Source organism: Triticum urartu, chromosome 2A, assembly GCF_056163025.1.
Source record: "Triticum urartu cultivar PI428250 chromosome 2A, HENAU_Tu73, whole genome shotgun sequence".
NCBI lineage: Eukaryota > Viridiplantae > Streptophyta > Magnoliopsida > Poales > Poaceae > Triticum > Triticum urartu.
In genome coordinates, this window is record NC_141874.1 from 17,344,193 (window position 1) to 17,366,735 (window position 22,543).

Below are 22,543 nucleotides of genomic sequence, written 5' to 3' on the forward strand. Positions count from 1 at the left end.
GGACTTACTTTACTAGCTCATGCCTCCGTCCCGTTTCGGTTCTGGAGTGATGCTTTCTCCACCGCCTGTTTCTTGATAAATAGGCTTCCCTCACGACTACTGAAAATGAAAACCCCTCTTGAACTCTTGCTCGGTGACATCCCAGACTACACGCTTCTCAAAGTGTTTGGGTGCACATGTTGGCCACACTTGCGGCCTTACAACAAGCGTAAATTAGAGTTTCGGTCTAAGAAGTGTGTTTTTCTTGGGTACAGATCTCTTCACAAAGGGTACAAGTGTCTTCATGTTCCCACCAATCGTGTCTACATTTCTCGTGACGTCGTGTTTGATGAGAATGTGTTCCCGTTTCGTGCTCTTCCAAACCACTCTACCACTAGTTTACCACCTGTGCACTCCCATACACCTTCGCCTGACCAATTTGTGGATGTTGCAAATGCTCCTGTGTTGCTTCCTAACCATGCTGCACGTATCGGACGCGGAGCCCGCCTTGAACTCCTGGATGATGAGGTTTTGGACGACACTCATGATGGTCATGTCGATCCTATGCATGGCCCATGCATGGCGGGTCATGCCCGTCAGCCCGATGTGTCCACAGCCGCCCCACGGGTGTCGGCAGTGCCCGCGGCTGCACCCGCCTCGGCCGCCCAGTCGGCTGGCTCGCTCGCCCCAGTGCTCGGGTCGCCCGCTCCGTCGGTCGGGTCACCCGGCCCAGCGCCCGGCTCGCCTGGCTCGCCCGCCAGGCCACAGGCGCCGCCCTCGCCGGGCCCCGAGGCAGGAGGCCCATCAGCAGGGGGTCCAGCAGCCACAGAAGCTGCGCCGACCAGCCCTGCCTCGGCTCCGTCGTCGCCTGGATTTGGCGGGCCTGTCCTGGCAACGTCACCTGGTGCTGAGTCTGCTGACTCTGGCTCCTCCAGCCCCGTCTCGGCTACGACGCTTTCGTCGCCTGTGGTGCCAGCACCGCCCGCTGTGGTTCATCATCGACCACACACGCGCAGCCAGTCGGGTGTTTTTTGTCCTAAGGAACGCAAAGACGGGACGGTAGTGTGGCTTGCTGCATGTGTGGCTCATGCTGCTGCTGATCCCACGGCAGAGCCACGTCATTTTCAGGCTGCCCTGGGTATTCCTCACTGGCATGCTGCAATGGAGCAGGAATTTCAGGCCTTGCTGAAAAATGGTACTTGGCAGCTTGTTCCTCCGGTCTCTGGCGTCAACATCATTGACTCCAAGTGGGTGTTCAAGGTCAAACGGCATGCAGATGGTTCTATTGAGCGTTACAAGGCATGGCTGGTTGCCAAAGGTTTAAAGCAGAGGTACGGTCTTGATTATGAAGACACTTTCAGTCCAGTTATCAAGCCTACTACTATTCGTATACTGCTGTCTCTTGCCGTTACTCGTGGTTGGTCGCTTCGTCAGCTTGATGTGCAGAATGCTTTCCTCCATGGAGTTCTTGAGGAAGAGGTTTATATGCGTCAACCACCTGGTTTTGTTGATCCTACGCGTCCGCGTCATCTCTGTCGTCTGGTCAAGGCGTTGTATGGACTTAAACAGGCGCCTCGTGCATGGCATGCTCGTCTTGGTTCTGCTCTTCGGGCTCTTGGGTTTATTCCCTCAACTGCTGACACGTCACTGTTTCTCCTTCAGCGCCCTGAGGTGACGATGTATCTTTTGGTGTATGTTGATGATATCATTCTTGTCAGTTCTTCCCATACTGCTGCCGATCGCCTTGTGTCTGCATTAGGTGTGGAATTTGCTGTCAAGGATTTGGGTGATCTGCATTATTTTCTTGGGTTGGAGGTGTCACGGTCCTCTACTGGGTTGACTTTGAATCAGAAAAAGTACTCTATGGATCTGTTGGGCCGTGCTGGGATGCTCCAGTGCAAACATGCTATCACTCCGATGTCTGCCACTGATCGGTTGTCTGCCCTTGATGGAGACCTTCTTTCTGCTGATGACGCCACTGAGTATCGCAGTCTTGTTAGAGGTCTGCAATATCTCACTCTCACCAGACCTGACGTCTCGTATGCAGTCAATCGTGTGTGCCAGTATCTGCATGCACCTCGTACCACTCATCTCTCGGCAGTTAAGCGCATCTTGCATTATGTTTCTTCTACTGCTTCGTATGGTCTGCTCCTTCAGTCTGCACCGTCTTATGAACTTTCGGCTTTCTCTGATGCGGACTGGGCTGGAAGTCCTGATGATCGGCGATCCACGGGGGGATATGCAGTGTTCTTTGGTCCTAACCTGATCGTCTGGAATGCACGCAAGCAAGCCACCGTGTCTCGTAGCAGTACTAAAGCTGAGTATAAAGCTGTTGCTGATGCTACCGCTGAGATCATATGGGTACAGTCTTTGTTGCGGGAGCTGAGAGTCTCTCCAGGTCATCCTCCAGTTCTGTGGTGTGATAACATCGGTGCTACGTATCTCTCATCTAATCCGATGTTTCATGCTAGGACGAAACACATTGAGGTTGACTATCACTTTGTTCGGGAACGTGTTGCACAAAGACTGCTCTGTATCAAGTTCATCTCCTCCAAAGATCAACTTGCTGACATCTTCACGAAGCCTCTTCCACAACCACAGCTTGTAGGCTGTAGGCGCAATCTTAACTTACTTTGTACTTCAGGCTACAGTTAAGATTGAGGGAGGGTGTTAGACTGTATATACGTAGTCTTGTACATGCCTTGTATATGTCTTGTATTGTACCTCTTGTACGTCTATATAATGAGATAGCCACACCCCGTTTTAGGGTGTCGAGCCAGTTTCCCAAACCCTATGTTTTACACTACTTTCCAACAATTTGCAGATATCATGACCAAGGGCTTGCCTACGGCGTCATTTGAGGAGTTCCGGTCCAGTCTTTGCGTCAGCCGCGGTGCCGCTTCGACTACGCGGGGGGGGGGGGGGGGGGGGTGTTGAGTATATGTGTTGTGCTTATTTGTATATTGGGCCCACCTTCTAGTTGCCTTATATAGTTGAGGTCATGGCCTGCCTGTACATCATATATACGTGTGTTTGCACCTGAGGAATACAACACGTAATTCCCACGTCATACACTAACAACCATCCTTAGCAGGTCTCTCCGACATGAGACTACAGACTCCTGTGTCGCCTCTTGAGCAGCTTCTATGGACATGGAATCTGAAGAACAAGCAGTGAGATGATGTTCAGTTTTCCATCTCTGGATTCCCTCTGCACCAACGAGATCATTTATTAGGAGCTACCCTGGGTCAAACTAATCTGCACGGCAGTGATAACATTGCTATGAATACTTGTTAGAGATAGAACGGAAATTACCTCAAAGCCTTGAGTATCATTCAAGAGACGGCCACATGTACCCATTAGTCTAAGCAACTCACTGTACTCCGGGTCATTGAGAATGTGCTTTAGGAGTTTCTTTTGGACAAAATACAGTGATGTGAGGATAATCGGGCCCATCCCGTATGAGGTAAGCGCTTCTGTCATGTATTCTTCAACTGTTGGCACATATTGATTCCGTTGCCATTTTGCCTCAGTCGCCGCAGACATCATGTAATGTAGCCACTGCAGATGAGTATGCAATTTTTAATACATGGTTTTCTTACTTATTTTGTATGTAGCTAACCGCAGCTGCCATGTGGTACTTATCAACTTGGAACTCAACACAACGTATCTCAGAATCTGAAGGTCACACAAGAAACTCACTGTTTCATCCAAGTGCTTTGTAACATCACAGTTTTGTACTGCAGAAGCCATTTCTCCAAGCTGATTAACTGTGGTACAAAAGCAGAAAATACTACTTCTACTTGCTCAGAGTAGAACTCAACTTTCGGAATGCATGTGGCGACGCATGTGACGACTCATGTTGAGATGACGACACATGTGGCGACTCCGCTCGACCGCCGGTGGGCGGTGCACCTCGTCGCCGACCTCACCACGCCGGCGCTGATGATTTTCAAGCGAGGCGTACTGCTCTGGCGTGGTGATTCCCCTGTGCTGGCCCTCATCGACGACCACGGGGTTGATACCTCTTGAGCATGCGTTGGTTTTCTCTTGAAGAGGAAAGGGTGATGCAGCAAAGTAGTGTAAGTATTTCCCTCAGTTTTTGAGAACCAAGGTATCAATCCAGTAGGAGGCCACACGCAAGTCCCTCGTACCTACACAAATAAATAAGAACCTTGCAACCAACGCGATAAAGGGGTTGTCAATCCCTTCACGGTCACTTGCAAAAGTGAGATCTGATAGAGATGATAATATAATATTTTTGGTATTTTTATGATAAAGAGTAAAAGTAAAGATTGCAAAATAAATGGAGATAGAAATAGCTAGTTGTCGGAAGATAGACCCGGGGGCCATAGGTTTCACTAGTGGCTTCTCTCAAGACAGCATAAGTATTACGGTGGGTGAACAAATTACTGTCGAGCAATTGATAGAAAAGTGCATAATTATGAGAATATCTTGGCATGATCATGTATATAGGCATCACGTCCGTGACAAGTAGACCGACTCCTGCCTGCATCTACTATTATTACTCCACACATCGACCGCTATCCAGCATGCATCTAGAGTATTAAGTCCATAAGAACGGAGTAACGCATTAGGCAAGATGACATGATGTAGAGGGATAAACTCAAGCAATATGATATAAACCCCATCTTTTTATCCTCGATGGCAACAATACAATATGTGTCATTTCCCCTACTGTCACTGGGATCGAGCACCGCATGATTGAACCCAAAGCTAAGCACTTTTCCCATTGCAAGAAAGATCAATCTAGTAGGCCAAACCAAACTGATAATTCGAAGAGACTTGCAAAGATAACCAATCGTACATAAAAAAATTCAGAGGAGATTCAAATATTGTTCATAGATAATCTTCATCATAAACCCACAATTCAACGGATCTCGACAAACACACCGCAAAAAGAGTTACACCAAATAGAACTCCAAGAAGATCGAGGAGAACTTTGTATTGAGATACAAAGAGAGAGAAGAAGCCATCTAGCTAATAACTATGGACCCGAAGTTCTGTGGTAAACTACTCACACATCATCGGAGAGGCTATGGTGTTGATGTAGAAGCCCTCCGTGATCGATTCCTCCTCCGGCGGAGCGCCGGAAAAGGCCCCAAGATGGGATCTCACGGGTACAGAAGGTTGCCGCGGTGGAAATAGGTTTTCGTGGTGCTCCTGGATGGTTTCGAGGTACGTAGGTATATATAGGAGGAAGAAATAGCTCGATGGAGCCACGAGGGGCCCACGAGGGTAGGGGCGCGCCTCCCTGCCTCGTGGCCTCCTCGTTGATTTCTTGACGTCCACTCCAAGTCCTCTGGATCAAGTTTGTTCCAAAGATCACGCTCGCGAAGGATTTATTCCGTTTGGACTCTGTTTAATATTCCTTTTCTGCGAAACACTGAAATAGGCAAAAAAACAGCAATTTGCACTGGGTCTTGGGTTAATAGGTTAGTCCCAAAAATAGTTTAAAAGTGTATAATAAAGTCCATTAAACATCCAAAACAGAATATATAATAGCATGGAGCAATAAAAAATTATAGATACGTTGGAGACGTATCAGGGGTGCGCGTCGACTCGATGCGGGTACACGGGAAGTTTTCGATCGGGGAGGGGACGCAGGTGTGTTTCCCTTGTCACATTGTGCTAGTAGACAGGGCGCTGGGTTCCGAGGCGGAGGCGAGGCACGACGCGCAGATCGAGGCGGAGGAGGAGAGGAAGCGTCGGGAATGGAGGAGGATTAAAGCTGCGGCGCGGTGCGGTGCAGCCATTCCCTCCCCTCTCGACGAGATCTACTCCCCTCCTCTCCCACAAGCGAGCGATCCGTCAGAGGATAACCATGGAGCCCTGGAAGCTGAGACTCGAGGCGAGGGCTCGGGTGTTTGCAGACGGGGACGAATCGAAGTTGTCGAAGCTGATGGAGATCAACTCCAGGTTCTCGACGGAGAGAAATCAGAAGGAGGCAGCGGGGGTGGCCTACAGGAAGCTCACCGAGGCGGAAGACTGGCGCCTCACACCGACGGCCGAGCCGGTGGGGACGCTCAGGATGCTGCTGTGGGCGATGGAGGAGGCGGAATCGGACGACGCAATGCAAGCAATGAAGTGGGTGTCGTTCCGCTCACGCCGCCGTGCTCCGGCGGGCCCATCGGGATTCGTGGTTGGTGCGGTGATGGGCCTCCCTGCACCGGTGCCTGCGGTGGCCATGGCGGCGAGGCCTGCTTCTCCGGTGGCGGTGGAGGCGCGGGCAGATCTGGGGATCGGCAAGGGCGAGGGAGGAACGAAGCCTGGTTCGAAGAACAAGAAGCTGAAGATGCCGGTGATTCTGAGGAGGTCGTCGCGCTTCCCCCGCCGCTCACCACGCCTGCTCAGTCTCACTCGCACCCAGGGTCGGGGGTAGGGATCTCACCGGCGGGCAGTCGCTTCTGGCTGCTCGCTGGAGAGGATTCCGACGAGGAGACTGGGCTCCCGCTGGAATCTCAAGGTACAATTTCCCCCAATTCCAAATATTCTATTGAACCTACATCAATAGGGGGGACAGAAGAATCAAAAACAAAAAAAGCGGCTGATAGCTGCAAAAAATAGGGATAAATTTGAGGATAAATATGGTGATGACTCTGGCTATGAGAGAGGGGATGAAATTGAAATTACACCAAACCAAGCTCTGCTTGGTAAAATTATCATAGATAAGATGAGCAAAAAGCAATATGCCCTAATTCCAGATTTCTGGTCTAATGAGGATAGGGTAAAAGTTTTATTGATGAAATGGAAATTGAGATGGGTCTGGGATGTTCTGGTGAGGGTAATACTGTCATGAAAGAAGGAATCATTGATGGAGAGGAAAAGGGGCAAAAGTGGAAATGTGGGGAGACGTCTTCTACAAATACGCTTTCTAAAAGTTTTAATAATATAACTAGCGAACCTCTTTCCCTGTGGGGAGGAGAGTGTGATCCCCTCGAGGATTTAGGGTTTCCCCCCTCCCGCCGCCACTAGAAACAGAGGAAGTAGACAAGATGAACAGGTGCTTCGGTGGGAACCGGGGTGGAGGAAGATCGAATCAAGGAGGAAGAGATGGGTTCCACTACAGAAAGAAAGAGGAAGAGATTGACAAATTCAAAGGGGATCCTCAACAGTTTAGCAGGGCTTCCGATGGGTTTGGACCCAGATCCGCACCTGGCTCTTCAAATTATCAGGAAAGTGGAGGAGAGGAGATGATATCAGAAACAAAGGGAGCTACTGGAGACAAAGGGAGAGAGAGAGGGGGGAACAGAAAAGAGGTTGGTCGTGTTGGATCTGAAGACAAAGGTAAAGATCCTGTCCAATTGTTCAACCCCTCTTTTGAATTTCTTCAGCAACAATAGTGGTTTGGGGCACTCCTTGCCCAGATGGCACAGCAGGGGGCAGGTGCAGCTACTGGAATAGGAAATCAGGCCGATGGGGGGAAAACCTGAGGGTGACAGTGAAAAAGGAAATTACACTCATAACAGAGAGAATATCAAAGGAGGAGAGACTGATGCCGGGTCAAGATTCAGACAAAACCAGAACAACTGGGGGGGGGGGTGCTGGAAGAATGACACAGAGAGAGGGGGCTGATCTGAATAAGGGTGGTAACAATTTTAGAATAATGTGCAACAAATGCAAAGACTTCAGACACCACACTAGGGATTGTAAACTACCAAACTGCATAATATGTGGGAAAAATTCTCACATCATTGAGGATTGCAACTGGCTGAAGCAAATAAAGCCTTTGCCTAAATATGTTGGGTATGCAGCCAGAGGACTGGGAGTGCTGCTGATACAAAATTCTAAGGAAGTGGTGAGTAGTGAGCAGATTAACCCAATGGCAATCGTCACTATTGCTTCTGGGGAGATTAATGAGACACAATTTCTTGAGGGATTCAACTACATGTTCAAGTGGGACTGGCAATGGGGATGCAAAAAACATGGAGACAGGGCTTATCTTATGAGATTTCCAAATAAAAGCAGACTGATTAAACTACACAAGTTTGGGAATTTCAATCTCTTAGGGACAAAGGCTATTATTAATGTTGACAGTTGGACCTATGACACTCAAGCTATTGGGAAGCTACACACTGTGTGGGTGAAAATTGGCAAGATGCCTGAATGCTTCAGACATTTTTTTGGTGCTTGTGAGGTGGCTGCTACCATTGGTCCAGTGTTGGAGACTGACATGACAACCATCCTGCAAGAGAAAATTAGAGCCAAGGTGGGGGTGAGAGACTTTGAAAAAATCCCTAAGCATACTGAGGTGACTGACAAGGATCTCATGATACAGAGTGGCTTTGGAGCTTGAAAGGGTGATGGAGCAGGGCTGGTATGAGGACAAAAGGAACCATGATGTTCTTGAGACAAGTAAGGAGGTTGACCTAGATGACATGAGAAAGAAGATTAAAATTGGTGGAGCTGATGCAGAGGGGAACAAATAAAACATATCTTTTGGAAGTATAGGGCTGAACCAATTTGAAGAAATGAAGAAGAGAAATGATGAAATTCTGATCACTTAGAAAGAATATCTGGCTGAGGTTGGAATGAGGAAAAAGGTGGAGGCTGATCTGGATAGAGTGCTACATAAACTGCAGGAAATGGAGGAGAACAAATACAAACAAGAGGCCTGGAGAGCAGTGGATGAGAAAAAACACATTTCTTGGGAAGAAGAGAAAAGCAGGATGGTAGAGATGATAAAAAAACAACAAGAACTGATAGATAGATGTATGGAAAAGGTGGATTTGTGGGATGAAAAAGAAATTTCTGAAGAGGACCTGGGAGAGAAGAATGACCCTGACAAAGATATTCCACAGGACCCACTAACTAAAGATAATTACACAGAAACTGTGGACTATAATGCTAGTCACGACTCTGTGGAGTCTCTGGGGTCAAAACTGGGGATTTCTGCCAAAGATGATAAAGACAAGGACAAGGATGGACCAACTAGAAGAAGTGATAGGAACTTGGACAAAAAAGATGCTAAGATTGAAGATTTGGCCAAAGAAAGAGCTGCTGAAAGACAATTATGGTAATTTTGCATCTACTTCTGAAGAAATAATTTCCTTATTTGAGATGGCAAATAAAGTGGGTGTTGAGCTAGGATGTACTATTGATTTGGTTAACCAAAACCTAGACCTGATTTCCAATATGGAACAGGCTAGAAGATATCTATATCTTCAGAATATCAAAAATCAAGAAGAGAAAGAAAAATCAAAAAGCTCTCCAGATCTTATTGATATTGCTGATGCTACATTAGAAGATTTATGCTCAGGGGATGATCACTCTGATGCAGAGTGTGAACTAGAATACTATGATAGATTGAAGAAAATATTTTCTAGTAGTAGGAAAATTAAGATTGGCACCTCAGCTACTAGTGCTGGGAAGCATGTCACATCAATTGGGGAGGGGGGGGAAGAGAAAAAAGAAAAAGAAACAATGAAAGGGATGTTCTGGAATGTGAGAGGGATTAGACAGGATATTACAAGAAATTTTATTAGGGAAACCATTGTAGATAAACACTTGGATATTTTCTTTGGGAATGGATTGCCCCTAGAGGAAAATCTGGGGGGATTTTAATTGGGATTAATAATGATACCTTTGATTTGTTGCAAGTTGAAAAGGGCACATACTTTGTCAGGACACTTCTCTTTGACAAAAAAGCTAAATTTAGCTGGAATTTGGTGACTGTTTATGGTGATTCTCAAAAAGAAGGAAAAGCAACTTTTCTAGCTGAATTATCCAAGATTTATCAAGATAACCCCCTTCCCTGTGTCATTGGGGGAGACTTCAACATTATCAGAAATAGTGCTGAAAAAATAAACCTGGAGGGGTTGATCACTTTAGTTTTGTTTTTAATGCGATAATTGAACATGCTGGGTTGAGAGACATTCCCATTAGTGGAAGGAAATATACCTGGGCAAATAATCTGCCAGAACCCACTTATGAGAAACTGGACAGAGTACTTATATGCCCAGATTGGGAAGACAAAAATCCCATGACCTTGGTTACTGCATTAGAGAGAGAGAGAGATTTCTGATCATACCCCTCTACTGTTAGACTCAGGGGAATAGAAAACTTCCTCACCTATATTCAAATTTGAGAATGCCTGGATGCACATGGAGGGCTTTAATGTATTTGTTGAAAAAAATTGGGAGGTGAAATGTAATGGGTCCAGCTTGGACACCTGACAAAAGAAGCTTAGGAATATTAGACAGAAAATAAAAGGCTAGATTTTAAATGCAAATGCTATATACAGGAAGAGGAAAAAGGAATTATTAAACATGCTTGATATTATGGACAAAAATGCACGCCCAGGAAAGAATTATGGAAAAATAATTGAGGAGAGAGTTGAAAGAGATCCTCAAACTAGAAGAAACCAAGTGGCTGCAAAGATATAAGGATAAAGAAATTAAAGAATGAGATTCTAATACCAGATACTATCATGCTAAAGTGAATGGTAGAAGAAGAAAAAACAGAATCATCAAATTGGAACAAGATGGGGAAGTGATTGAAGGAGAAAAAGAACTAATGGACTACATTACCACATTTTATAAAAACCTCTTTGGTCAAGCTGAGACTTCTAGTATAAACCTTAATATACAAGGGGCTACAGAAATTTCCCCTCAAACTCAAGAGGAATTGATTAAAAACTTCTCTATGGAGGAGATCAAGGAGGTAGTCTTATCTATGGAAAAAAACAAAAGCCCAGGTCCTGATGGATTTGCTATTGAGTTTTATCAAAACTTCTGGGACTTAATTAAAAATGACCTAAAGAATATCTTAGATGATTTTCACAGGGGGGTGGTTGATTTTGCTAGACTAAAATTCAGGCCCATTTGCCTCTTGAATGTTAGCTTCAAAATCATTACTAAAGTCCTAATGAACAGACTCAACAAGGTTGTCAATCCAATTATCTCGCCCTTACAAACTGCCTTTGTTAAGGGCAAATATATCATGGAAGGAGTGGTCATCCTGCATGAAGCTTTATATTCTATCCATACAAAAAAAACAGAATGCTATGCTGTTTAAAGTTGATTTTGAAAAAGCATATGATAAAATTAAATGGCCTTTTGTCCATAAAATTCTTAAATTGAAAAACTTCCGTGATAAATGGTGTGACTGGGTTATGCATACCATGAGGGGAGGACAGGTGGGGGTGAAAGTCAAAGACAACATTGGTAAATTCTTCAAAACCTTCAAAGGGCTTAGGCAGGGAGATTCTTTGTCTCCTTTACTTTTTGATTTAGCTGTAGATGCTCTGGCAATAATTATGGATACGGCTAGGACTGAAGGATACATAAAGGGGGTGCTTACTGATAATCATGAAAATGGGGTTAATATGCTACAGTATGCTGATGACACTATTTTTCTGATTCAGGATGATGAGGAATCAGCTAAAAACTTGAAATTCATTCTGACTGTCTTTGAACAAATGTCAGGATTGACCATCAATTTCCATAAAAGTGGCATTTACCTTTTTGGAGAAGCTAGAAACAAGAGTAATCTCTATCAAGAAATCTTCACATGTGCTATGGGGGAAATGCCACTAAAATACTTGGGTTTACCAGTTCATAATAAAAGGATTAGTAATAAGATGTGGAGGAATGTGATTGAAAAAATTGAAAAGAGGTGTGCTTGCTGGCAGGGCAAATTCCTCAATATAGCTGGTAGAGTCACACTAGTACAGTCCTGTCTGACCAACATCCCCATATATATGATGTCATTTTACCTGCTCCCTCCTGGAGTTAGGAAAAAAGTGGACTTCTTCAGAGCTAGATTAGTTTGGCAAACTGAAGAAGATAAGAAGAAATATCACCTAGTTAACTGGAGAACTTGCCGTTTACCAAAACAACAAGGTGGGCTTGGGTTGATTAACCTTGAAAAATTTAATATTGCCTTCCTTGCTAAATGGATTTGGAAGCTGGAGGCTGAGGAAGGGCTCTGGCAAGATATTATTAAATCCAAATATCTTCAGGACAAATGTCTTTCAGGAGCTAAAAAAAGACAGGGGGATTCTCAATAATTGGCCTATCTGATAAAAATTAAAGATTTGGTCTTCCCCCACATCAAGAAGAAACTGGGGGATGGGAGAAACACTAGACTTTGGGAAGACTGGTGGGTAGATGATAAGCCCCTGAAAGAGACTTACCCCTCACTTTAGTCAATAAGTAACGACAGAGAGATTACTGTCAGGGGGTGATAGATAAAGGGTGGGGAGCCATGTCTTTTAGAAGAACAATTTGTGGGGGATATGAAATTCTCTGGGATAGTTTAAAAAGGAGATGTGAAGAAATTATCATGCATGGAGGGAGAGATAAGCCTTTGTGGATGTTGACTGCAAACAGAATATTCTCTGTGAAATCCTTGTACTTACATCTTGTTAAAACTGATCTTCGCTTCCCACATAAATTTTTGTGGAAAGTTAAGGTGCCTGCAAAAATCAAGTTTTTTTTCTCTGGCTCTTGAATAAGAAAAGTATCTTGACAAGAGATAACTTGTTAACAAGAGGATGGAAAGGAGACAGACACTGTATTCTGTGGGAAAGAAGAAAACATTGATCACCTTTTTTTCTCTTGCTCGGTAGCTAGACTTGTTTGGAGCTTGGTAGGATGTGCTTTTGATCTCAATAACATTCCAAAAAATACAGATGATTGTTTTGGGGACTGGTTAAACAAATATAATAAAGAAAACAAGAAAATGGTCCTAAATGGTACCTCTGCCCTCCTTTGGGCGATATGGAATTGTAGAAATGATATTGTGTTTGGCAGAAAAAATATAAACGACCCAATTGGGATCGTCAAAAGAATGTGTAACTGGATCACTGACTAGGCCATTTTGCAGAAAAAGGACCCAGGGGAAAGAATGTTGACGCTGGGGGCAAGGCTCATCGAATAGGTGGCAAGTGAGATCTTCAAAGCTTCGCAGGGATGGCATTTTGGAGTTCCAAGGCTGCAGATGTGAACAAGCTTCGTGAAGCGGCGACCTTTGAACTTACCTACTGTTTCTTTGTGTCATTTGCCTCCTCCCTTTTGCTGTGAAGCTGTGATGTAACCTGGAATTGTTGTCACAGGGGTGCTAGGCTAGCTAAACTCCCCTGCTCTGCTTTATTTTTCTTATTGCTTTTGTGCTTGTATCGAACTGCTAGACTACTACTCGGCTTCGGCCTGGTTTCTCTAATGGAAATCGGAGGGGAAAACCTCTTTTGCTGAAAAAAAAAATAGAACTCAACTTTCTGATGGTGATCCCACCTAAGACAACCATTGGAAAAACAGGAAGGTTGACTCATTTGCAAAGCATAATACACCAGCGCTGTTTCAGAAAGTGTAGACAAAGAAATCAAGTTAAGGCAAACATACTTCTCTACTAATGATATGAGGTTTTCTAGTTCTTCTTTGGATGCTCCAACATCAAGGAAGTCATCAGTAACAAGTACGAGCGCAATAGCTTTCGCACATGCAATGCGAGCATCAGAGAATTCATGAGCGGATATGGTTGCAGCAGCAGAGAGATAACAATTTATCAGACTCCCCTTGCGTAGAAATCTTAGCTGGTGCAGCCTGTTTTGTTTCTCCCACCTGTCAGCACAAAGAGTAATTCAAATAATCTATAGAAACATAAAGAAATCAAAAGTGAAAAAATGATAGTCAAATTACCGCTAGAGGTGGCTGAGTTCATCCTGGTATATAGATTGAGAAATACTGAAATCTTCAATGGCAAAATCTAGAATATCTTGATTAACATGACACAGCCTGATCCAACATTTTTTTTCATTTATTGTGACATATATTGACATGATATCACAGACATTTATTTTTCAGAAAAGAGGGTCTTACAAGTTTTTTGTCTTTAGCTGCTGAGAATCACTTTCTTGCGTACAAACCACATGGAGATTTTGATTCCTAAAGGTACTTTACTCTTCCAAATATTAATTGATTTTGGAATTGGACCGTAGTACATTAGTTTTCTTGGCAGTGTAAAGAGTTAGGTGCTTGTTCTTAGCCCGTTTAATTATTGGGGCTTCTGTGAGTAGCTGCTGATTAAGTTACTCCTTAGTGCAGATATGATTCTGAATAGGTTTAGTTGGTTCACAGTTTTACCGATGCCCTGAATCAGCAGGCAAAAATGTTGTATTCACTTCAAACGTTTATATGTGCCTATTGTAGCGCCTGATAATTGCTTGTGCTTTGAAGCTTCAACCTGCATACTATAGTACAATTCGCCAAAGAAAACTCTACTATGATAAATAGTTGACTCTCCTCTCGCGACCGCGTCGCCCCCCCGCGGGCGACCGGCCGCGCGCCAGGCCTCCTCCCTCCAGGCCCTCCCTCCCTCCTCCCTTCCCGCCGCCGTCGCCGGCGCCCGCGGCCGGCTTGGCCCGGGGCTGCTGGTGGCGGCGGCCTCCTGGCCCTTCCCCTCCCGGTCGCTCTCCGGCGCGGTCGGAGCTGCTCTGGGGGGTGCGTTTAGGCGGCGGCGGTCTGGCGTGGCGGCGGGGTTCTGTGGCGCATGCAGGCGAGCAGCTGGACGGCGGCGCTGCCGTTGGCGGCGGGGCGGCGGGATCTGGCGTCGCCTGCTCGGCCCAGATCTGGGCCCTTCGGGCCCATCTGGGCCTGGGCGGGCCGGCGGCGGGGATGGTCTCCGGCGTGGCTTCTGGAAGGCGGAGGAGATGCGACGAGCGGCTGGGTGCCGGCGACGACGACGCCGGCCTGCTGCATCGCAGCCGGCGGGGCTTAACGGGCCCGCTTCGGGCCTGGCTGGGCCAGGGGTGGCCCGGCATGCCCCTCTGCCGCGTCCGGAAGGCTACCGCGACGGTGCCGGAGGCACGGGCCTCCCGCATGACGGCGGTGGAGGTGGTTCCCTCCCGCTCGACGTCGGTGTTGCTGCTCCCATCGTGGTGAGCTTCTCTCCGGTCCTCTTGGCCTCGTGGTGGTGTTCATAGTGAGGCGGCGTGGGTGGCGGCGGTACTGCGTTGGCGCATGGTGGTGGGCGACGGTTTGGCAGGTCGGTTCCGTCCGGTTGGGCGGTTGGGGTTGGAATGCGGGAGAAATCCCTGCCGGCTTCGGCCCCGACACGGTGACACCTGCGGGCGCCACCATTCCTTCCTGGAGGGTGTCGGTGGTATCCACCCCCCACCTCCCTCCGCGTGCCCGGGGAAACCTGAGGACTCGTCCGGGCAGCAGCATCGTCGGCGTCGCATCCCTTCTTGGAGGTGCTGCTTGGATCGCGGCGGATCGGAGCGTTGGTCTGTGGTGTTTTGTGTCCGGTGGGCGCCGCGGTGGCGGGTCATCCGCGCTTTGCCAAGCTGCCGTGGTTGGCATTTGTTTCTTCTTCTTTTTCTTGGTGTGTTGTGCTGCTCGCCACATCGTTATCTGTACTCGATGTTGGTTGCTTTGGAATACAAAGCGGGGGGGGGGGGGGGGGGGGGGGGGAACCCTTTTTCGGTATAAATAGTTGAAGACTAATAAATTTGTAGCTGTTTCACATCTTCACTGCAAGAGTAATTTTTTAGATAAAAGGCTCAAGCCCAGCTTCGATTGATTGCTACAATAAATTTGCTGGGCATACCAGCTTACAGTACAGAATAAAGTTTTTGACATCACCTCCAGCTGCCTGACCAAGAAGGTTAAGACCACATGACGGAGATCCTTGCTTGAGTTGCTGCCATTTCACTGTCAGCATGCATATCAATCAGGTACCGGTGAGCGATTCATTTGGAAGGCTCATGATTACTGCCGCTTTTACTCTCCTCACTTGGTATATTTCCTTGTCATGCATGTTTTATCAGGAAAATAGCATGAGGAATCCTTGATTATTTCTGGTTGAACATCCAAGGGAGGACTGGTAGTTTGAAGTTTGAGTGGCTCTGTGAATATTGCATTCATTGTCCAGAGCATTTCCTTGGGCGAGGTAAATCCGTCGGTGTGACGGTAGAACAAGTGAGCTGTCCTACAAAACCTCCAGAACAGCTCCTTGCATGGCCTAGGAACAACACGGTCTTCTCTAACAACCATCCTTAGCAGCTCTCTCCGGCATAAGGCTATAGACTCCTGTGTCGCCTGTTGAGCAGCTTCTATGGACATGGAACCTCCACTCTGAAGAACAAGCAGTGAGATGATGTTCGGTTTACCTTCACTTGACTCCCTCTGCAACAAGTAGATCATTTATTAGCAACTACCCAATGCCAAGATTGATCTGAGCGGCAGTGATAACTCACTGCTACAAATATTTTGTTAAAAAAATACCTCAAAGCCTTGAGTATCATTCAGAAGACGGCCACATGTGCTCATTAGTCTAAGCAACTCATTGTACTCTGGGTCTCTGATAATGTGCTCCTCGAGTTTTTGTTCCACAAAGTACAATGGTGCGAGGATAATGGGGCCCATTGCGAACGAGGCAACTGCTTCTGTCATGTATTCGTCAACTGTTGGTACATGTTGACCTTGTTGCCATTCCGCCTCGGTCTTCAAAGATCTCAAGTAATGTAGCCACTGCAAATGAGTAGGGATTTTCTTATTTATTTGTAGCTAACCACATCTGTCATGTGGTTCTTATCAATTTGGAACTCAATATAATGTATCTCGACCAGAAGATCACACACGAAACTCACTGTTTCCACCAGGTGCTTTGTAACATCACAGTTTTGTACAGCAGAAGCCATTTCTCCGATCTGCTTAACTGTAGTATAAATAGTAGAAAATACTACCTCTACTTGCTCAGAACAGAACTCAACTGTGTGATATTGATCCCACCTAAGACAACAGTTGGTAAAGCAGGGAGGATGACTCGTTAGCAAAGCATATCACACCAGCATAACTTCAGAAAGTGTAGATGAAGAATCAAGTTAAAGAGTTGTACCTCTCCACCAATTCAATGAGGTTTTCTTGCTCTTCTTTGGATGCTCCAACGTCAAAGAAGTCATCAGCAACAAGTACGAGTGCAAGAGTTTTCATTGATGCAATGCGAGCATCAGAGAGTTCATGAGCGGATATGGTTGCAGTAGCAGAGAGATAACAACTTATCAGGCTTCCCTTGCGAAGAAATTTAAGCTGGTCCAGCCTGTTTTCTTTCTCCCAACTGTCAGAAAAAAAATCATATAATCTATAGAATCATCATGAAATCATGTGAGAAAATGACAGTTAAATTACCTCTCAAGGTGGCAGAGTTCATCCTGGTATATAGATTGAGACAATCTGAAATCTTCAACGGCAAAATCTAGAAGATCTTGATTGACATGACATGGCCTGATTCACAAATAGTTGCATTTTTTTAAACTTATATCCACATGATACTTGATACAATTTTTTTTTCAGAAAAGAGAGCCTTACAGGTTTTTGGTCTTTAGCTGCTGAGAAACCCTAGAGTCAAAATGTTCAATGTTCCTCTTATGGTCTAGAGCTTCCACAGTTGCATAAAATGGAAATTTAAGAGTATATTCTACCTGAAATTACAAAAGAACAATATTAAATGTAAACAAAAATGCCAAATGAAATGGGGATTTAAATTCGTACACGCTTACCTCTCCAAGAATTGGCGTTCTTTTTATCCCACTACTGCACAACTTTTCTGTCAATAAGCGGCCTGACCAGTTACTTATGTTCTCCAGGATCAATTCATTTTCTGACAAACATAGTTTTGAAGCCTTGTATAACTCTAATAAAGATTTTGTTTGATTTAAATATCCTTCCAGTGAGTCATGGAAAGTGGAGGCTTGAGAAACATGGGACAACTCATCTGTACAAGATTAATTTTTAACTGCGGTGAGTAAAATCAAGGGCAAAAGAGAATGTTTGTTAGGAGACATGGAATTTTGATCAAAGTATCTACCTGACGAAACATCATATCCATTCATCCGTAAAAGGCGAAACGCCATTGCACATGTTTCTACATCTTGGATTATTTCCTCATCTCTCTGTAACCAGGAACTGCAAAGTGAATACAATCAAGTTTACATACTACTAGGAACAGATATCAAGTATTTATTCCCAATTATTACATGTACGCCTTGTCCAGGATACTGTTTATCTCACTGGAAAAGTGCCGAGATATTCCGATCTTTTCGAGCATATCCACCATTGAGAGCTGATAATATATATTCTGTGGGTATACTGTTGGTACTGTAAACGTATAACGACATTAGGTATATAGCAAGAATCTGCACCCTTGGAGATGCTTCAGAAAGAAAATTAGACAAACACGCACCCGTAGTACCAAATATACTGACAATGGAATTGAGGTATTGGAGAGCTTTATCATCATAGCGGTGGACTAATACAGCGGCCGTTGCAGCAGGAGAGTTGAACAACGACCCATTCTTTCTCTGGAAGTTCATAACTTCATTGCGGTCCAGCAGGCTTACCAACCCTTCTTCAGCAACAAAGGCAAGATATGCTTCTTTCCCATTAGATTCCTCACCAGCCAATCTAAATTAAAGCAAGTGTAAATATCTGTATTATGTTACTCATAGGTAATACACAAATTTTGATTGCTAATTTTATTGGTAAGCAAAAGATTCGGCGCCCAGGCCAACTAGACCCGCCCCTGAACAGTAAATTAGAAAAACAAATAGTAAACAAATTTAGAAAAATCTGAAATTTTTAGGCATCTAAGATGCTCAAGTGGGCTAGGCTTGTGCAAATTTTCATGGTCAATGACATCCCTGGAGCTTGTGGCAAATAAAAATTGAGTGTCAAAGAAACTTGAAAAACAAAAACACTATGGAGACCTGATTTTTTTTTCCAACGAGCTCACCGGATGTTATCTGGCCAGGAAAACTTGCATGCTCCTAGAGCACCGAGTATCTTGGATGCCACAAAATTTTCTGAGGGGATTTCCTCAGTCAAACTTGATCGGTCAAAACCATACTAAAGGAAAACATCTTAAAACGCTTCTCCCATTTTTTTTTTGAAAAGAAGAAGGAACACAAATAAAGCAAGGACGAATTTTCCCTTCAAAATAGTTACCAACACATAAGAAATTTTGTAAAGTTGTTCTTAAAAAATAAGTTTTCAAGGAAACAATTTCTTTTAAGCCCTGAACCGTAGAACAATTTTTCTACGTTATTTTTATAAGAACAAGTAGAAAAAAACAGGACTGCTTGCTGGTGAAGGCAAGCGGTGCTAGGTTGCCGGTGAAGGCAGAAACGTACTAGGCCGATGAGCCATGCTACACTAACATGGCAGCATTTTTTCATTACACACCTTCTCAGCTCCATCTCACAAAGGTGAAGTATCCCACTGATATCAGTTTCTCTGACTGGAAATTCCAAACCCATCCTGATAGCATGGTTAAACATACCAGGGAAAATGAGATTGAAGCCTATAGGAGAAACAATCTGCTTATCCATTACAGTGGAGATATTCCTTCCAATAAATTCTAGTCCTGCAAGTATCATTTTATACATGTTAGGATCTTTCAAGCAAGGCCAGGGGTTTCAACCTCCTTTCCGAAAAAACTAAAAAATGCATGGTAAAACAATCTGTATCTATCAATACATACCTCTACTTATGTGGTCGGAGCCAACGTTCCATTTCTTAAGTGCAATGATACAAGCCAACGTTGATAACAGAATATCCTTGTTTGCTAATAAGCCGAATTGGTTGATACCCCAAGAACCACTACAGTGTTGATTTTGCAATATCCATTCAACACACTGAGGGAAGCATGGAGCCTGCCGATCGGTGTCTGGCAATGGCACCATAGCCACCCATGCTGTGTCATATGCAGATGGCGACAATTCAGGTTTTTCCAGATGTTTTTGTATTCTAGCCTTCCGTTCCTAGTTTACATATATCCAGCATTTGATCAGTGACGTGAATAAAATCTTGTCATGACATGGACTTTAAACATCTAGTCGAAACAAGGGTTAGGAGTGATGTTCGTACCGTGTTGCGTGTCCTTATATTTTCTCGTGCCAACATCTCCTCAACATAGGCTGTTCGGCGAAAGGAGAGCAGTATGAAACAAATCAATTAGACGGCCTAATTAACTCTAGAAGTACAAATAGATAAATTAGCAATCCCAAGCACAAGTAGTATAAGTTTTGGGCATTGGTAAACAGAGAACAATTATATGTGCATCCATGCGAATCTGCAAGGAAAGTAGCTTAAGAAAAATAGAAAAGTCCACCCTAGCAAAGCTACGGACTCTTACTCCTTCCTTACCAGACGGAGCAGAGATCAGAGAGAAGCAACAGAGCAACGTACGTGGTTCGGTGGAAGGAAGCCTGGAGGCTGAGCATGTGAAACTGCGGCGAGGAGGCTTTCTTCTTCCATGATGCAGCACGTGCAGCCCACACTTTGACACGAACTGTGGAGCAGCCCAGAGGAGGACGGCCTGTTGAGGTGCCTGCCGTCCAGATACTGGGAGGATGGAAGAGGAACGACCTTGTGTAGGATTTGCCATGGGAAATGGGGCGATCAGCTCATGGAACTGGCTAACAGTGTTGCTCAGTAAGGTGGTTTTGAGCCAACCTGCTGAAAAGACAAGTACAGATGTGTGAACATGCTGAACAGAAGTGCTGCAATTTTTATTTCACCTGACAGTGATGCTCCAGCTATTCGATCAACCACCGTGACAACTTCAGGAACATGATCACCGTTACGCATTTGCCAGCCCTATTAGGCTCGTCATTGGGGTGAAGGTGTGAACCGGTGATGGAACGATCGCTGATGTTTCGACGGCGACTTAGCTTCCCGGGAAAATGCGCCAGCGATGACGCCACCATGAGCTTTGCCTGATGCTGATGGCTTAACCTGTCTCAACGTGTGAGTTAACTGATCAAATTAGAGCAAGCCGATCTTGCTACATCAATCTCTAAGTTTTTCATCTTGATATAACTAGATTGATCAAATTTATCGTGTTGGTCACTTTAGCCAAGACATGATCCAATAAGAAAACTGTGCCATGAGCATCTTGTAGAATAGACAGCTCGTCATGTACTAAATGAGGAATGCGGCTCTACATGTAAGAACCATCCTATGAGCTAACATCTGACACTAGACCAATTCTAAATGCAACTTCTATAGAATTTATGGTAGCCAGATATTTGTGACACCTTTGGTTCTGACATTTAACACTTCATAATGAATCTTGCGAGCAACGACCTGTACGGCTGTACCTTAAAATGGCTAAGGCTGATTTCAGAGAAAATCAAAGACTCTCCCGACTATGTGGCCTCAGAAAGTAAGTCACATACATTTTTGCTACGGTAGATTATGTGGGAGTTTTCCCATGTCTTTAGAAAAATTGAAAATACATATAAATGAAGTCAAACCTGTGATAGAAAGTTGATAAAATACACAAAATAAAATTAATATATTATTCACAAAATGTGCCATCTCCAGTTAAGTTCTGTAATATTCATCCCAAATCTTCAACTTTGTACCACGCATGAGCTCTTTTTCATGTAAACTTTTTCTACACCTTGCTGTAACATTTATAATCATAAATGTGAATTAAAATCATCATTTTTTATGTAATAATATTTGAAGTATTATCTTCAGCTATTTATGGCAAATAAATGAAATGATATTTAAATATTGCCCAAAATTACTAGAAATTTGGTAAGGAGTTCTACTATTGGTATAATATCTTGATAAAAAATCTGAGAAAAATACACATAAGAGAAAGAACATATATGTTCACCAAGTGGACTATCTCCGGTAACATCATGCAAATATCCACATAACACTTTGAAGTGACGATTTTAGCTCATTTCATTTTGATTTTTTTGTGCTTTTGTACACTTTGCTTTAACATTTACAATGACAAATGTAAATTAAATTACGAAGAGAGAGAGAGAGAGAGAGAGAGAGATCTGACCGCACATGAACTGGCGTCTAATGATAGATCTACGGAGACGTTTTCTCTATAAACAATGTGCCAGATGACCGAACATTAGTTAGGTAACTGAAAAAGTCTAATACTGCTTATCATATGCAAACGCTCTCTTTTATACCCCTAAAAAAGACACATGCGACTAACCACCCACTTCAGTCGAACAACAATAGAAGTTGCTAATTAACTTGGCCGGCAGCTGAAATTAGTATACTATGTTGGGTCCTTTTTCTAGTTGGCCAGAGAGACATGCGACTAACCACCCGCTTCGATTGAGCAACAATTATAACAAGATGTTAGAACTTTTTCTTAAAGAAAGAATCAAGTTGTTATGCTTACGTTTCAATTTGTCCGGCAGTTGGAATTAATATGCTTGGGCCTCTGTCAGCCACGCATGTCCAGCTAATTAGACACGCATGCAAGTAACCACCCACCTCTATCAATTGGACAACAAACAGATACCTAGGGTTCGTTTTGTCCGGCAGGTGGAATTAATGTATGGTTTGATGTATACTTAGCGACCCATGTCATGTGTGCCAAAGAAACATGCGACTGACCACCTACTTCAATTGAACAACAAATAGAACAAGTTGCCCAACGGCGATGGCAACTCTAACACCCGTCGGACTCGCTACTGCCTACTCCTTCTACTACTTGTCAATTAACAAGGAAGATATGTAATTATCTCCCTTTTGTCGTATACTTGAACTTTGATCCTCTTTCT

At 44.4% G+C, this 22,543-nt stretch overlaps 2 protein-coding genes and 1 pseudogene across 2 annotated transcripts; 2 read left to right on the top strand and 1 right to left on the bottom strand.

Annotated features, from left to right (window-relative positions):
• The first annotated feature begins 7,552 nt into the window (after window positions 1-7,552).
• Window positions 7,553-8,429, top strand: LOC147982969 (uncharacterized; annotated as a pseudogene).
• Window positions 8,430-8,507: 78 nt separating this feature from the next.
• LOC147982970 (uncharacterized) lies at window positions 8,508-9,020 on the top strand (the record flags this gene model as incomplete). The annotated part of the gene is made up of 1 exon (XM_087540604.1): window positions 8,508-9,020. A coding segment is annotated over one exon (513 nt), but the record flags the coding sequence as incomplete, so codon positions are not given.
• Window positions 9,021-15,593: 6,573 nt separating this feature from the next.
• Window positions 15,594-20,544, bottom strand: LOC125535131 (9-beta-pimara-7,15-diene synthase, chloroplastic). The gene is made up of 14 exons (XM_048698181.2): window positions 20,187-20,544; window positions 19,866-19,915; window positions 19,480-19,759; window positions 19,182-19,362; window positions 18,184-18,404; window positions 17,978-18,098; window positions 17,809-17,906; window positions 17,501-17,715; window positions 17,310-17,422; window positions 17,130-17,225; window positions 16,840-17,058; window positions 16,592-16,733; window positions 16,227-16,472; window positions 15,594-16,127 (listed from the first exon to the last, which is right to left on the bottom strand). Exons 1-14 carry the CDS (start codon window positions 20,383-20,385, stop codon window positions 15,732-15,734), a joined length of 2,577 nt encoding a protein of 858 aa, XP_048554138.2. The 5' UTR covers window positions 20,386-20,544; the 3' UTR covers window positions 15,594-15,731.
• Between the last annotated feature and the right edge of the window lie 1,999 nt (window positions 20,545-22,543).